The sequence below is a fragment of the Pelodiscus sinensis genome, chromosome 2 (assembly GCF_049634645.1).
Source record: "Pelodiscus sinensis isolate JC-2024 chromosome 2, ASM4963464v1, whole genome shotgun sequence".
NCBI classification, from domain to species: domain Eukaryota; kingdom Metazoa; phylum Chordata; order Testudines; family Trionychidae; genus Pelodiscus; species Pelodiscus sinensis.
The window spans coordinates 56724391-56740363 of NC_134712.1; the positions used below are offsets into that span (position 1 = coordinate 56724391).

The following is a 15973-nucleotide window of genomic DNA, read 5'->3' on the forward strand; positions in this document are numbered from 1 at the left end:
AATCTTTTCAGTGCTTAGGGCCTCTAAAGGTCTTAATCCGGCCCTGGTGGTGAGTGATGGGGCTGGCGGTGTGGGGAGGGGAGATGTATGGCTCCTGTCTCTGCCATGAGGAGGGAGGCCTTGTGGCTCCTCCCCCTGCAAGTGGGGAGGGTGTGCAGCTCCTGGCCCCTCGCAAGAGGGGAGGCCTTGTGGCTCCCAGCCCCCCCCATGAGGGGTGATGGCACGCAGCTCCCTGCTGTCCCTTCCCATGAGGGGGGAGGGAGAAGACCACGTGGCTCCAGCCCTCTAGAATATCAGGGAGGGAGGAGGCAGGGTAGCTAAGGATGGAGGGAGGGGCTGTGGGACACAAAGTGACATGATGACATCACTCTGTTGTCCCACAGGAAAAGTTCTTTATATGTAGAGAGGGAAAGCCTACTGGTATCTGCTTGTGGTTGATCCAGCATATTCCACCATTTAGACTATATTTTATGTATATAATATTTAACTCTATACTTTACTACTATATTTCAAAACCATTATATTAGTATATAATACTATATCTTTCTTCTAATTAATCTACCCTACTGCCAAAGGTGGCTTCTTACAGGATAGGATTCCTGTAAGTTCTTGCATTACTGCTAGAACAGAATGAAGACAATGAAAAGTGTATAGATTAATATATCAGTTTGCAGGCAAGTAGGTAAGGTTAGACTTATAGGCAACACTCTTTATATTTATGAACCTAGGTGCCTGATGCCTGCAAAGATCTCATGATTCCTCCAGGCAGCTCTAATGACTCATTAAGTCATGCTGCCAGTTTGTCTGCAGTCAGAATACCAAGCAGCAGGGATTGCTTGGGTGTCTGATTTTATGGCCCAAGGACTGGACATCTTACTTGCTGCATACAGTGCAGAGAGTACTGCCAACAACAAACAATTAAAATTATGAGATTGGGTTAAAAATCATGAGACTTCTTCTTAAAGATAAGGCTCTGTTTATCTGCCTTGTGGTTTTTGAATCTTTATGGTCAGTCAGATCATGATTTCCAGCAGTTCTCCTCTACTATGAGGGCTAGAAATTACCTTTAAATGAAAGCTGAAATTTTCACACTGTTACATGACTGCAGGAGCCCAGACTTCAACAAAACACCACGTATCATGAGAAGTGGCATTACAACAGTCTAGTCACCCTGCCACACTTGCTATGAAATGTATCCTTGAGATGCTGGTTGTATTCTGATGGCTTTATTGGAAGTTAAATATTTGTACTGAGGATGAAATTTACCCCACTGCCTAAGACCAGGGCAAGTTCTGTGCACCTCCATTTTAACAACCCTCTCAAATATGTTATTAAAGTTGTTACAAAAGTGAGCACTTCTAGCCAACAGACTGCTAAAGAGGTTAGCTGGATTCTAATTTCTTTCATGCAACAATACACAATATTAACAAGCAGATTCTGATAAGGAGGGTGAAATCCTGTAAACATCCTACTGTCACCCTCTAAAAATAAGCAAATCCTTAGGCTTTTACTTATGTGATCGACGAGCAGGATATGCACAAAGAATAAATTATGCACAAGGTTACTTTTCTGGTCCTAACCCTTTTGTAAGAGTGTGTGCAAACACACACATATCCATTGAGGCATATTTAATATATTTTACCACGTATACAAATTTTCTTCATGAACTATGGATAAGTATAAAAGTCCTAGTCCTGCAAGGAGTGCCAGGGGTAGAATCCATTGGGGCATCAATCTACCTGTGCATAGCTCAGTGCAAGATAGAGGCCAAAGGTATTTTGATTTGTAAAGCAAATATCTATGAATCAGGAACATTTTCTATTGCACTCTTTTATGTGGTTTAGTGTTAACTTACCTGTCAGTATTCAGCGTGTTTGCATGAGGAGAAGAACCAACCAATATACCCACAATGTCTGAGAGTTCAGGACAGGCAATTCATTTTTATTTCTTAAACAAACCGATGGTGGTTACAGTCTGTTTTTGTAACAGTTGCAAGCAGATTCATTATACAGTTATGTCTAAGATATAGAAACAAGAGAACATAACTGAAGACAAAAGAAAACAAGCTGCAAATTGCATAACAGAATCAAGTTTTAAAAGAGGTCAATAAATGTATCCATTGTCACATCCCTTAACTTGCTATCTGTGTGCAGACATGTCTTAAAATTCTAAACAAGCAGTTTACCTCAATTAACTTGTTTAAAACAAATAATTTATTTCAGTAATTTATATGGGTTAATAAAATTCATTGTCTACCTGAAATTCCCTTAGGGTATGTCTACACTATCCTCCTAGTTCGAACTAGGAGGGCAATGTAGGCATACCGCACTTGCAAATGAAGCCCGGGATTTGAATTTCCCGGGCTTCATTTGCATAAGCGGGGAGCCGCCATTTTTAAATCCCCGCTTGTTCGAACCCCGTGTAGCGCGGCTACACGGGGCTCGAACTAGGTACAAGGTGGAACGAGGTGTACCGGTAGTTCGGAATAGGAATCCTTGTCCGAACTACCTAGTTCGAGCCCCATGTAGCCGCGCTACACGGGGTTCAAACAAGCGGGGATTTAAAAATGGCGGCTCCCCGCTTATGCAAATGAAGCCCGGGAAATTCAAATCCCGGGCTTCATTTGCAAGTGTGGTATGCCTACATTACCCCGCTAGTTCGAACTAGCGGGGTAGTGTAGACATACCCTTAGTGCTTTATTTTTGGCATGCATGCTTCATTCCTCATTTGTGAATTCCATTTCAATAGAGCCTGTATTTATTTTTTAAGAACGAAGTAGATAAACTCAATCCAAAGCTATGTGACACAGACAACACCTATTTCTACAGCACTTCCTTTGTCATACCCGTCTCTTTCTCCCCCTTCTGCCTCTCTCTGCAAGTGGCTATGGTGAGCAACTAGCTCTCTGAAAGACTTGAATAGTGTGTACTATTGGTAGATGTGGGTGAATGCTTTAATGTTTATTAATCTAAAAAAATGAGAAAAGATTACAAAAATATAAGGAGTAGAAAACCTTAGACAAGATAAAATACATAAATATTTAAGCAAAGATTGTTTTTGATCAGGCAAAGTTTATCAAATGTCACTCCAAAATAACAGGGATATAAACTAAATACATTATACTAATTATGTATCCAAAAATGACAGTAAACCTTCTTTACCTAAGGACACTTAACTGTCCATAGTTAGTAATCTGATTCAGTGCATCACAGCATTCACACACAGTAATCGCTTGAAGTATTGTTGATATTATAAAAATAACTATTTAGAATTATTATACATAAACTAAAACAGATCTTCAGGTTTAGGTTTGATCATTGTGATTTTGTTTTAATTAAATTCTTCAACATTCCCACTGATTTCACAAACCTGTGAACAGAAACAAAAAACAAAAACTACATGAAAATAATTCTGAAAGAATAACAGATATACAAAAATGAAATGCTGTGTTTGGTATGTTGTCCACATTTTTTATATTTCCATATACAATACTCAGACCTCCACTCCATGGAGAACAAATAATATATCTAATTAATTCAATGTCTCATTAATCACTAAAATATCCATCATTTTCATTATTTTAATCATTATTTGAAAGCACTGAAATGTTTTACTGTTACTATCAATCATGAGAAGTATGCAGGGAAGGAAGCCTGAGATGAGCTGGTTAACTGTGATAATCAGAAGCTTAAGGGGGTAGCCACGTTAGTCTTTACAGGATAAACTTAAAAAACAACGAATGGTCTGGTAGCACTTTATAGACTAACAAAACATTATAGATGGTATCATGAGCTTTCATGGGCACAGCCCACATCTTCAGATGACCGGAGTTATGAGTTTAGGATGTGCAGACCCAAAATTATATGGCACTGTTTCTGTTCCTGACTGAAAGAGCAAACAGCAAGCAGTTCCAGAGTGAATACCTATCAGAGCAAATTTAAAATTTATTTCCCGCACAACTTAGATATCTAGCAATGTGCCTTCTAATCTTTTCCATCTAGGTGCAGATTTCTTCCATATATGTGTGGAATACATTTTTATGTGCACCGAGGCATGGGTGAATGTGCTCCACCAATAGAAACATAAAACCCAGCTGTGAGTGCTCTGCTAATCAGCACCATGCTCAAGGCAGCACTGACGGCTGGGGAAGGGGCTCGTGTAGCATGCTTGTTGCCCTCGGGTCCATCCCTTCCACCCAAGATCCCTCTTCTTCTGGGAGCACGGAGCCACTGCCCTCCCCACCTTACCAGTGGGCCGGTGTGGCTGTTAGCTCCCCGTGCATGAGTATCCAACAGAATGCAGCATATCAGAAAAAATGCCTGTGAAACACTAAGTCCTTATCACACATTAACCTCACATATATTTAACTCATTCTATTCCCTCCTTACCTTAAGTTTAATTCAGTGGTTCTCACACGTCACTGCACTGCAACCCACTTCTGCCACTTTTGGCTTCAGCCCCAGTGCTGGCCCTGCCATTCCCATTAAAAGAACCCTATGAAAACCACTTTTAATGATGCACCTATCAGCCTCAACTTTAATAAAATGTAGCCAGATTCTATGACACTAGTAACACTTGTGCTAAGCTTGTTTCCAGAAATACCCAATGCATTGGTGGCACTGATTATTATTCTCATTTAAAAGGTACTTTGGCCCTCTCTTGACAAACATAATCATGTCAATGTAATCAAAATTGCTTAACTTTCAAAGGCCCTTGAACACTCACTAGTAGGCAAGCTAACATGGTTGGAATATGTATTAACTGTGTTATAGCCTAGTCGTCCCTCCATCCCCCGTCCTCCCATAAACAACTGTGCTAACATTCTTTTGCCTGCCAAAACAGAACTTTAGCGTTTGAACATTTCATGGCTTACAATGGCAGGGTAAAGAATAAAGGAAAGGAAATGGTGACGAAAAGGGGTGACCTAGTGAGTTTTTCCCAGGCACTTATTTCCAGTATATATATTTATATATATTTGTTATGTATATATAATGTGCATCTGTCTTCTTTGAGATAGGGTAAACAGAACTAGGCATGGCACATCAGGAGTGTGCACACAAACCCACATCCCAACATGCATAAAGAAAGTAAACAGGGCACTCCTAGGCTATGTCTAGACTGCAGGCTTCTTTCGAAAGAGGCTCTTTCGAAAGAGCGCGTCTAGACTACAATACGCGGATCGAAAAATCGATCCGCTTTTTCGAAAAAGAGCGTCCTGACTGCTGGACACTCTTTTGAAATTGAAAGCCACCCGGAACTGCTTCTGCCAGGGCATGGGGGCAGCATTTCCTTCCGGGTGCTGCCTGCCTGCCCTTTGCAGAGACGTGTGGTGAAAGGGACACTCCTGAACACCCGTTGCTCTGCTCCTGCAGCTGCCTTTGCTGTCCCTCTAGGAGGTAAGCAAGGCATTGCAGTGCTGGTATGGAGTGCTCAGCTTCCTGGGACACCCCAGCAGCTTTTTTCTCGGGAGGTTTTTCTGCTTTAGACCCATTTTTGTGGCATGGAGCCAGAGCTGCCCCTGGGCAGGCGATGGCCCCACACCACCATACTGCAGCTGTTGCTGCATCTGCATGACACAGTCATGAGGCTACTTCCCGAGCTGGACCCAGACCAGAGGTACGAGGGGCTCCTCCGTCAAGCAGCCGCACTGCCCTTGCCTCCAAACCTTTTCGTGGACAGGCGTGTTTGGAGGTTTGACACCAGCTCTGACTGGTGGGACTGGCTCGTGATGGAGATCTGGGATGACCAAGACTGGCTATGCAACTTCAGGATGCGAAAGACCACGTTCCAGGAACTGTGTACCTGGCTCGCCCCTGCTCTGCAACGGCAAGACACCCACCTGCGGCCCGCCATCCCCCTGGAAAACAGGATCGCCATTGCCCTCTGGAAGCTGGCAACCCCCGACAGCTACCGCTCCGTGGGACACCAATTTGGAGTGGGCAGGTCTACCGTAGGATCCATCCTGATGGAGGTAAGTCATTGTCTGGGGACAGTCACAGTTTGGGGTGGGGGGAAGGGAGACTGTCAGGAAGGGCCAAGTGGAGTGGGAGTGGGAGGGAGCTCCTCCACTCACCCTGAATTGTTGGGGGGGGGGTTCTGAGGAGGGGATTCCCGGGGTGTTTGAGAGGGAAGGTGGGCGGTGGGTTCTCCTCCTAAGAGATAAGGCACCCCTTCTAACATTTTGTTGTCTGTCTCGTTCTGCAGGTGGTGAGGGCCAACAATTCAGAGCTGCTCAACAGGCTCATCTGTCTACCAGATCTGGACAGCGTCATGGCCGGCTTTGCTGCCCTCGGCTTCCCGAATTGCGGAGGAGCGCTCGATGGGACACACATTGCAATCCGTGCACCGCCCCATCGAGCAGCCCAATTCATAAACAGAAAGGGCTACTTTTCTATGGTCCTCCAGGCCCTGGTCGACCATCGTGGACAGTTTTCGGACATTTGTATTGGGTGGTCAGGGCGGGCACACGATGCCCGCATCTTCAGGAACTCGTACCTCTACCGGAGGCTTCAGGCAGGAACATTTTTCCCGCATCGCGAGTTTGCGGTTGGGGATGTGCACATGCCGGTGTGCATAGTGGCTGATTCCGCCTATCCCCTGATGCCGTGGCTGATGAAGCCCTACACCGGCCACCTGGATGCGAGCAAGGAGCAGTTTAATGCTCACCTTAACCGGGCTCGCAACCAGGTGGAATGTGCATTTGGCCGTTTAAAAGGCAGATTCCGGTGCTTGCTCACACGCCTCGACAAGGGGGAAAGCAACATCCCTGAGGTGGTGGCCGTGTATTGCGTTCTCCATAACCTCGTGGAGAGGAAAGGGGAGGCCTTCCTACCAGGGTGGGGTAGAGGTGCTGATGGCCAGGAGAGGCACTTTGCCCAGCCCCGGACAGCTGCCATCCGCCAGGCTCACCGGTCTGCTGTTGGCATACGGGAGGCCCTCCGGGAGCAATTCTCCAGTGGAGGCCACTGACTGTAGTGAGGGGCTTCTGCCTGGGGACTGGGCCCTGGCCCAATAGATGCTTCCCTCCACAACCCATCTCCTGACCCTGTTTGGACACATCAGTAACACCAGGGTGTGTTGCAAAATAAAATGTTCTGTTTAATTTTTGTACATATTCTCAAAAAATAGTATACATGTAGCAAACATAACAAAATTTTTTTTCATTTTTGTTGTTGAAAAAACTATTTACAATAAACAAACATTTTGTTGAACCCTTTGTTTGTGCTTTAACTGGGGTGCTTGAAACCTGGAGGGGGGAAGGGGACTGGAAACCTGGAGGGGGGAAGGGGACTGGAAACCTGGAGGGGAGAAGGGGATCAGGTTGCACGGTGCTTGCCAGATTTCCCTCTCCTGCCTGGGCCTCGTGTTTGGGGTGCTCCACGGCTACGGGATCGGGTGGTGCACCTGTCGGTTGGCTGGCTGGGATGCTCTTGGGACGTGGAAGCCTGGGGGAGAGGAGGGCCAGGGGGAGAGAGGGGCTGGGGAACTGAGAGGACTGGGGGAGAGGGAGGTCCAAGGGGAGAAAGGGATGCTGTTGTGGAAGGGGGGTTTGGTGGGGCGGGGTCATGGGGTGCTGGAGGAGCAGGACCAGGCACAGGAGCAGGCAAGCCGCAGACCTCCCTGAGAATGGCGCACAGGGACGTGCGCTGCAGGACCAGCTCGTCCATGAGCCGGTCACGCCAGCGATCCTCTGCCTCCGCCATCTCTCTGAGGATGGAGTTGAGGTCCTGCACGGCCTCCACGTGTTGCCTGAGGATGTCCGCATAGACACGCCTGTGTCTGCGGCTCCCATGTCCCCGAGATGGAGATGGAGGTGGGGCTGGGGTGCTGCGGCCCTCTTCCACGGCTGGTCCAGCTGTGGAGGAAAAGAAGAAGACACAATCAGTCCTAAAAACTGGACTCTGTAGCACTTAAAATACTTACAGGATGGTTTATTAGGGGATGAGCTTTCCTGGGCCAGACCCACTTCCTCAGATCAGAGTAACACGGCTACATTTCTATCACAATCAGTCATGTGTGCAACAGCTGTCCAAAAGGGCATGCCCTCTCCCTTGAGACAGGGGAATCAGACATTCTGAAGGTTACACTGTGTGTGTGTGACCTGGGCATCAGCCTGAGCATGACAGGTTTCCCTTGTGCATCACCCACTGTGCACCCACCTACCTCCCCCCCCCCCCAGGTGTTACACAACCTCACTGTACTCACCTGCTGCTTCCTCTCCTGCGCCAGATGACGCCTGGGAGGCCTCTGGGGCCTGGGTGACTGGCTCCAGGGTGAGGGTCGCCGTCTCCTCACTGTCCTCCTCCTCTGGCACCATGTCCCCGTCCCCAGACTGCTCTGGGTCCTGCTCGGGAGCGTCCACCACGGGGTCTGCCAATCCAGACTGGACGAACCGCCGTGGTGTGCGTGCTTCGCCACTGCCACCCAGGATCTGGTCCAGCTCGGGGTAGTAGGGGCAGTAGTAGGGGGCTGCCCCAGAACGGGAGCTCTCTTCCCTGGCTTTGACGTACCCCTGGCGCAGCTCTTTTACTTTGGACCGCACCTGGTCCTGGGTGCGGGGGTAGTGGCCCTTCTGGGCCAGGGCTTCTGCCATGCGGCCATAAATATCGGCATTTCGCCGCCGGCTTTTGAGGGCCTGTAAGGCCTCCTCCTCTCCCCAGAGCTCCAGCAGGCTCTTGATCTCTGGGCCAGACCAGGATGGTGCCCGGCGTTTGGAGCCCTTGGCTGCGTCCCCAGAAGGCTCGGTGGAAGGGCCAGGACGGTCTTGGGGCTGGGACATGCTGCAGCAAAGTAGCCGTGTGCTCTGGCTCCTTCTCTGCAACAAGTGGCTGTGAGGGTGCCTGTCCCTTTAAGGAATGGCTGCAGCCAGGAACCACAGACAAGCAACCCATGGCCCAGATTGTCCACCAGGGCTTCTTCCTGGAGGCCAATACTTTCGAAAAAAAGGGCTCCCCCCATCCACACACACTTACTTTCGACGGATCTCCCTCGAAAAAGGCGTTCTTCCTCGTAGAATTAGGTGTACCGCCGTCGAAAGAAAAGCCGCATTCTTTCGATTTACTTTCGAAAGAACGCGGCTTGAGTCTGGACGCAGGGGAAGTTTTTTTCGAAAAAAGGCTACTTTTTTCGAAAAAACCCCTGAGTCTGGACACAGCCCTACATACTATCATAGTACAAGAACAATATAACATTCTTTTTTTTTTTTGGTAACACGATGCATAATTAGCCTCTGAAACTTGCTGCCACAAAATATCACTGAGGTCCAGTCTTAGTGGGTATGTCTACACTAGCTACCCTAGTTCGAACTAGGGTGGCTAATGTAGTCATTCAAACTTGCAGATGAAGCCCGGGATTTAAATATCCCAGGCTTTATTTGCATGTTCCCGGGCACCGCCATTTTTAAATGCCCCGTAGTTCGAACTACCTGCCCGCGGCTACACGTGGCACGGGCTAGGTAGATCGAATTAAAGCTCCTAATTCGAACTACCGTTACTCCTCCTGCAATGAGGAGTAACAGTAGTTCAAATTAGGAGCTTTAATTCAAACTACCTAGCCTGTGCCGCGTGTAGCCGCGGGCAGGTAGTTCGAACTATGGGGCATTTAAAAATGGCGGCGCTCGGGAACATGCAAATAAAGCCAGGGATATTTAAATCCCGGGCTTCATTTTCAAGTTCAAATGGCTACATTAGCCACCCTAGTTCGAACTAGGGTGGCTAGTATAGACATACCCAGTAGGATTTGAAATATGATTACACATTTATATGAATAATATGAATCTACAGTTACAGGTTACTGGATCAAAAGATGCAAGCGATACAATACTTCATGTGTCAAGGCATAAAGCTACCTACTGCTAATAGACAGGGATTATGGAATAACTGCCCACAAGGAAAATTTCTTCTGAATTGTCCATTATGTGTATTCAGAGATGGGCTACTATACAAGATGAATCATCATCACAATTCCTATAGAATTATCCTTGCAGAAATGTCAGATGCCCAACAGAGAGTGATCTCTTCCTTGGTTGCCATTAGATCACTCAATGTTGCTGTGCAGATGTAGCCTATTTTGAAATAACTAGCATAATTTAGAAATAACTTACTCCCCATCTACGCAGCAGGCAGTTATTTTGAAACTATGTCGAAATACTGTCAAACTGGAAGACTTCCTATTCTGACTCCTTTAACCTTCATTGTATAAGGAGTAAGGGAAGTTGGAGGAAGAGTGCTGCGTAGACACTCTCAATTTTGAAATACAGTGAACCCTCGTTTATCGCGGTAGATAGGTTCCAAACCCGACCGCGATAGATGAAAATCCGCGAAGTAGGATCCTCAAAGCCTCGGGGGAAGCCGGCCGGGGGGCATCCCAGGCGCGCATGGGCTGCGCCCCCGCCGGAGCCCCTCCGCGGCTTTCAAAGTCTCGGGGGAAGCCGGCGGGGGGGCATCCCAGGCGCGCCTGGGCTGCTCCCCCGCCGGAGCCCCTCCGCGGCTTTCAAAGCCTCGGGGGAAGCCGGCGGGGGGGCATCCCAGGCGCGCCTGGGCTGCTCCCCCGCCGGAGCCCCTCCGCGGCTTTCAAAGCCTCGGGGGAAGCCGGCGGGGGGGCATCCCAGGCGCGCCTGGGCTGCTCCCCCGCCGGAGCCCCTCCGCGGCTTTCAAAGCCTCGGGGGAAGCCGGCGGGGGGGCATCCCAGGCGCGCCTGGGCTGCTCCCCCGCCGGAGCCCCTCCGCGGCTTTCAAAGCCTCGGGGGAAGCCGGCGGGGGGGCATCCCAGGCGCGCATGGGCTGCTCCCCCGCCGGAGCCCCTCCGCGGCTTTCAAAGCCTCCGGGGAAGCCGGCGGGGGGGCATCCCAGGCGCGCCTGGGCTGCTCCCCCGCCGGAGCCCCTCCGCGGCTTTCAAAGCCTCCGGGGAAGCCGGCGGGGGGGCATCCCAGGCGCGCCTGGGCTGCTCCCCCGCCGGAGCCCCTCCGCGGCTTTGAAAGCCGCGGAGGGGCTCCGGCGGGGGAGCAGCCCAGGCGCGCCTGGGATGCCCCCCCGCCGGCTTCCCCCGAGGCTTTTTAAAGTTTTGGTAAGGATCAATTTTATGTTCACAGTACAGTGAACCCTCGCTACTTCGCGGTTCGACCATCGCGGATTCACGTATATACATAATGTAATGAAAAAAGTCCGCGAAGTCGTGAATCCGCGATGGTCGAACCGCGAAGTAGCGAGGGTTCACTGTAAGGCATTTCTAAATAAGGTACACAATTGACATAGCTCAATTTGTGTAGCTTATTTTGCGTTAAGCCCTGCTGTGTAGATTCACCCTCAGGGAGGAAGCAGCTTTAAAAAGGTACTTGACTAAAGCTACTATAAAGTTAATTTGTGCATTACAAGCATGATTTTTTACAAGCCTGGATTTGTTTGTTTGTTTGAGAATAGTCTCTCTGTGATGGGGTGAAGCAACCCCATCACTCACTTGCGCCGGGCGGTGCGGACGCCGGCAGTGGGGCGGAAGGCGCTGCCCAGACGGCGCCGGTGTGTTGGGCAAATGGGGAGGCAGACGATCATCGCCGCGCGAACAGAACAGCCGCTGACGTCAGCGGCGCGACGGCAGGGGGAGGCGGGGCACCCGGAAGGGGGAATGGACCGGCAGATGCGGCAGGGGATAAAAGGGGTAGGGAATTGACACTGAGAGGGGAGGCAGATCCGGAGGAGGAGGGCGCTGAGGAGGTAATCCCCTACCCAGTGCAAAGGGGGACGTGGGCCCATGATTAGACCCACCGGCGGGGTAGGTAATGACCCAGGGCAGGTCGTGGAACCCGAGAGCAGGCGAGTTTAGGGGCAAGCCCTCACCTGCTACCATCAGGAGCCCCGAGCTCCTGGTGTCAGGGCCCTGGGTCGGGGTCCGGAGAGAAGGAGGGAGGGCCCGGACCCCCCTCCCCGCTACCAGGGCGATTGGTTGTCGACCAGCAATAAACGATACCCCCTTGAACGTTAGTAAGGGGAACCCCGAAACGAAAGGGGGAACTTATGACACTCTCACTACAAATGAGACAGTGTGGAGACACAGACTTATCCACAAATGCATACAAGTCTATCCACTCCTTTTGAAAATTTCACTTCTCTCTTTCTCGTCACCATTTTAACTATTAGGAGGTTACAGAGTTTACCATCACGTATGATGATGGAAACATTTCTTGAGCAATCAAATAAAAAGAGAATATGCATGACCTCCAATGAGTGGAGAAGGTGGATAGTTGTTAAAATGAACAGTTAAAGGTGAAAAAGACCAAAAACTATCATTGGGTATGTCTACACTACCCTGCTAGTTCGAACTAGCGGGGTAATGTAGGCATACCGCAATTGCAAATGAAGCCCGGGATTTGAATTTCCCGGGCTTCATTTGCATAAGCGGGGCGCTGCCATTTTTAAATCTCCGCTGGTTCGAACCCCATGCCGCGCGGCTACACGCGGCACGAACTAGGTAGTTCGAACTAGGCTTCCTAGTTCGAACTACCGTTACTCCTCATTCCACGAGGAGTAATGGTAGTTCGAACTAGGAAGCCTAGTTTGAACTACCTAGTTCGTGCCGCGTATAGCCGCGTGGCACGGGGTTCGAACCAGCGGGGATAAAAAATGGCGGCGCCCCGCTTATGCAAATGAAGCCCGGGAAATTCAAATCCCGGGCTTCATTTGCAAGTGCGGTATGCCTACATTATCCTCCTATTTCGAAATAGGAGGGTAGTGTAGACATACCCGTCTTGACATGAGTAATTATGCGTTTTTAAAATTTTGAATTAATTTTTCATTTTAATTTAAAAAGTTGTGTGTATTTTGGGAATGACAAAAGAGCCATATTTGGTTCCACACCAAGCCCTATTTGGCTCTCTGTGGCCATAGTTTGCAGACCTCTGTCATACAGGCTTCACTGAAGGCACTCCTGGGGCAAAAATATGGCCAATGCATCTCTGTCATCTTGAAGGGTGTCACACAGCCACCGCCATCAAAGCACTGTTTAAAGTAGCCAAGTTTGCTAAGACCTCAACTCAGCAAAGCACGTAATGTGCTTAAACTACTTTAAGTATTAAATTATTCTGTATTAAAAAACCATCATTTCATGATGCAACTAACCTTAAGTGTGTGCTTTGGTGAATCAAGGCCTATACATACAGTTCACTTGATTTAATAAAAATTTCCAGGAAAATTGACTGTGTTTTTATGGAACGTTTAATCTTTTTTGTCACATTTGTTACATTTTTTAACTGATAAATGGTGACTAAGCCTAAATAAGTCAGTAAAAACATTTTTTCTGTTAAATTCTTTAGTTAAAAATTATACCTGCTTTAATTTCCTCAAAATCTTTTTAAATGAATTAGGATTTTAGATAAATAATTCAATATTCAACATGTTGAAACAACTTACTTTTAAGTAACTCAAACCAGATAACTAAAATGCAACTCAGAGTTGTTTTTATCAATATATACTTATAGGGGACATTTTTATTATAATAGTTCTTTTTATTTTATATTGTTCTTTTCTAAAAGAGTACAAACTCTTTTAGTATGACTAACTGCATTTTTCAAACAATCAAAATAAATAATAATTCATTGTTATCTTTTGAACTTAGCTGTACATACTTTTTTTTTCTGGTTGATAAATGAAGTAAAATTTTGTAGACTACAGGAAATGATGACTGGCCAACAAATCTTTCCTAAAAGCCTAGAATCCCATTTGCCAATGTTTATTTGAACATAAAGGGAAACCTTTTAAGTCTAAACTAGACGTCAAACATATCCATGCTTCAGTATTTCTTGGCAGTTAACATAATGGATGTTCACAAAATTTCAATGAGGATGAATTCATTTTGCACTTTGAAATCTACAAAATGTTATTACTATGCCAGGAACCTGGAGTAATGAGAGATCTTTTTATGTGTAGAATTTTATGAATATCCTATCATCTTTTTAACTGATAATTTTATTTATTGCTTTCCCAGTTTTGTTTTATATAACAACTAAAAATGTTTGTATTCATTTAGACAGGGGCACATTTGGTTCACCAAAAAAAGTATCCCATTTTTATTTCAAAGATTATGAAAGTTTGATGGCACTGATAACAATAGGATGAGTTCTGCAACCATAAAACCATAAGTACATGCTTAAGTGTATGCAGTACAATAGTTTGTCAGGAAACAGTTCAACACTCTTCATCTCTAAAAATTATGCTTCCCCCAAGAAGTGATGCTATGAAATGTCTGCCTAACTAGTGCTGGGTTTACAATCCTCTTGACTGAATCCATTAGGAAACTGATAAAAAAAAGCTTTAGAAAAAATTGAGCCAGATACATATTTGACTCTTACGAGATCACTGTCTCATGGTCTCATTCTACTTCTGACTGTCAAGCAATGTCTGGGGAAGCAGCTGGCACCTCTGAAAATGGCACATATAGATTATTATTAATGTGGCTGTCAACTAAGGGTGCAGTTATGTGGCCGCCATGTTGATGTGCTGAGCCTCCTCCTATGCAACATTGTCTAGAGTAGGCTGTGCTGGCCTTTGTACAATCACTCTCTATAGAGTGACAGTGTGGCTGAGAGGATGTGCACATTGATATTTGTGCCCTGGCCCAGCCATGCTCTCCCTCATTCCTGTATCTTGCATGCTGCCTTGGAGTTACGTTTTATGCAACACGGGTTAAATAACTGTTTTGTACACATGCCTTAAAAAATCCAGATGGTTTCCAATAGAGGCAGAGACTGGGTTTTGCCTTAAACTCATACCTATTGGAAAAGAATGTGGTTATAAGGTGTGTTACTATACTCTCCCACAGCAGTTAAATAAAGCATTTGTATTCATGTATAAATATTGCAATCAATAATTTTCACTGAAAATCTAGTTTTACAACTCTTAGCTAAGCTGTACCTAAGCTTTGAGGAGAAGGTTTAAAAAACAAAACAACCCCCCCAAAAAAACTACATAAAACAAAACATCAGGAGCCAGCATAAATGTTTAACTTCTTAAGAGCACTATCATATACTTGTTCTACCAATGACTGACAAGCAGCTGGCATGTCTAACTAGAGTTATTTATTGGAATGGATGCTAACTGAGGCTCAATCATGCCTGTATAGCACAACCCACACCTCAAAAATAAAGTCCTAATCCTTTCTAGTATCTGGTTCCATTTTGACATTGGTCTCAATCAGTTGGGCTTCTCCTGTGCTACTATCCAGCAGGAATAAGGGTAGAAGAATTGCACCCTCAATGAGAAATATAATGATGTTCCATTAGAATGTGTCTTTTTTTCTCTCTCTTTTGGGGTCTGATCCTGTGACCCCACTGTAATGAATACTTGCATTTATTCTGCTACTAATTTGGTGCTATTCAGCATGGGGAAAGCTGGCAGAATTGAGCCCTTTACTTTGTTTTATGAGTTGATGACTGTCTCCCAAATTTTGCAGCCACTTTTTTTTCCAAACTAAAGCTAGAAAAAATAATAGCCTATCCATAGAGATGTGGAAATGATCTCTATCAAATGCTTTTGAATAAAAGCATTTAACCTGTGAGTAAGTACACCGAAATTAGATTCTCTCGAACAAAATCTTGTAATTGAAAAATTGGGCTGGGACTTGTTGGCTCTTCTGCTCAAGGCAAAACCAAAAGAAATTAGGTGAGGGAAGGCCTAATTCTATGCCCACTACTATAGTCAATTGTAAAGCTGCTGTTGACTTCAGTGGTGCTGAATCAAGATCAATAGGAGTAAAAATGTGGGGGGAAATTCCAACTCTTCTGTCCCTTAATTCAGGCTTAGTTTGAGGTCTATTGCAGGGTTTAGACTCCAAACTCTTTCAGCCAGGTGCCATCTTTCCACCTTCTCCCTCCCCATACAAATAATAAACTAACACTATAGTATTTACTTTAATGTGTGTGTGCTATGTGAACAAGGCTGTGCAGGCCAGGCTGTTTTCAGGGGCAATCAGCAAATGAACTTCTGCAG

The 15973-nt window shown here is 46.6% G+C and overlaps 1 protein-coding gene across 10 annotated transcripts in view; it reads right to left on the minus strand.

The window, feature by feature from the left end:
- Positions 1 to 2584: 2584 nt before the first annotated feature.
- The window catches only part of C2H8orf34 (chromosome 2 C8orf34 homolog), a 237461-nt gene continuing 224072 nt past the window's right edge, over positions 2585 to 15973 (minus strand). For 8 of the 10 annotated variants that reach the window (XM_075920572.1, XM_075920570.1, XM_075920568.1 and 5 more), the window contains one exon: positions 2585 to 3369. In XM_075920572.1, the coding sequence (XP_075776687.1) occupies positions 3362 to 3369 (8 nt within the window). In that variant the 3' untranslated portion in view covers positions 2585 to 3361. The remainder of the gene's footprint in view (positions 3370 to 15973) is intronic. The other 2 variants (XM_075920569.1, XM_075920571.1) reach the window with 1 other exon arrangement.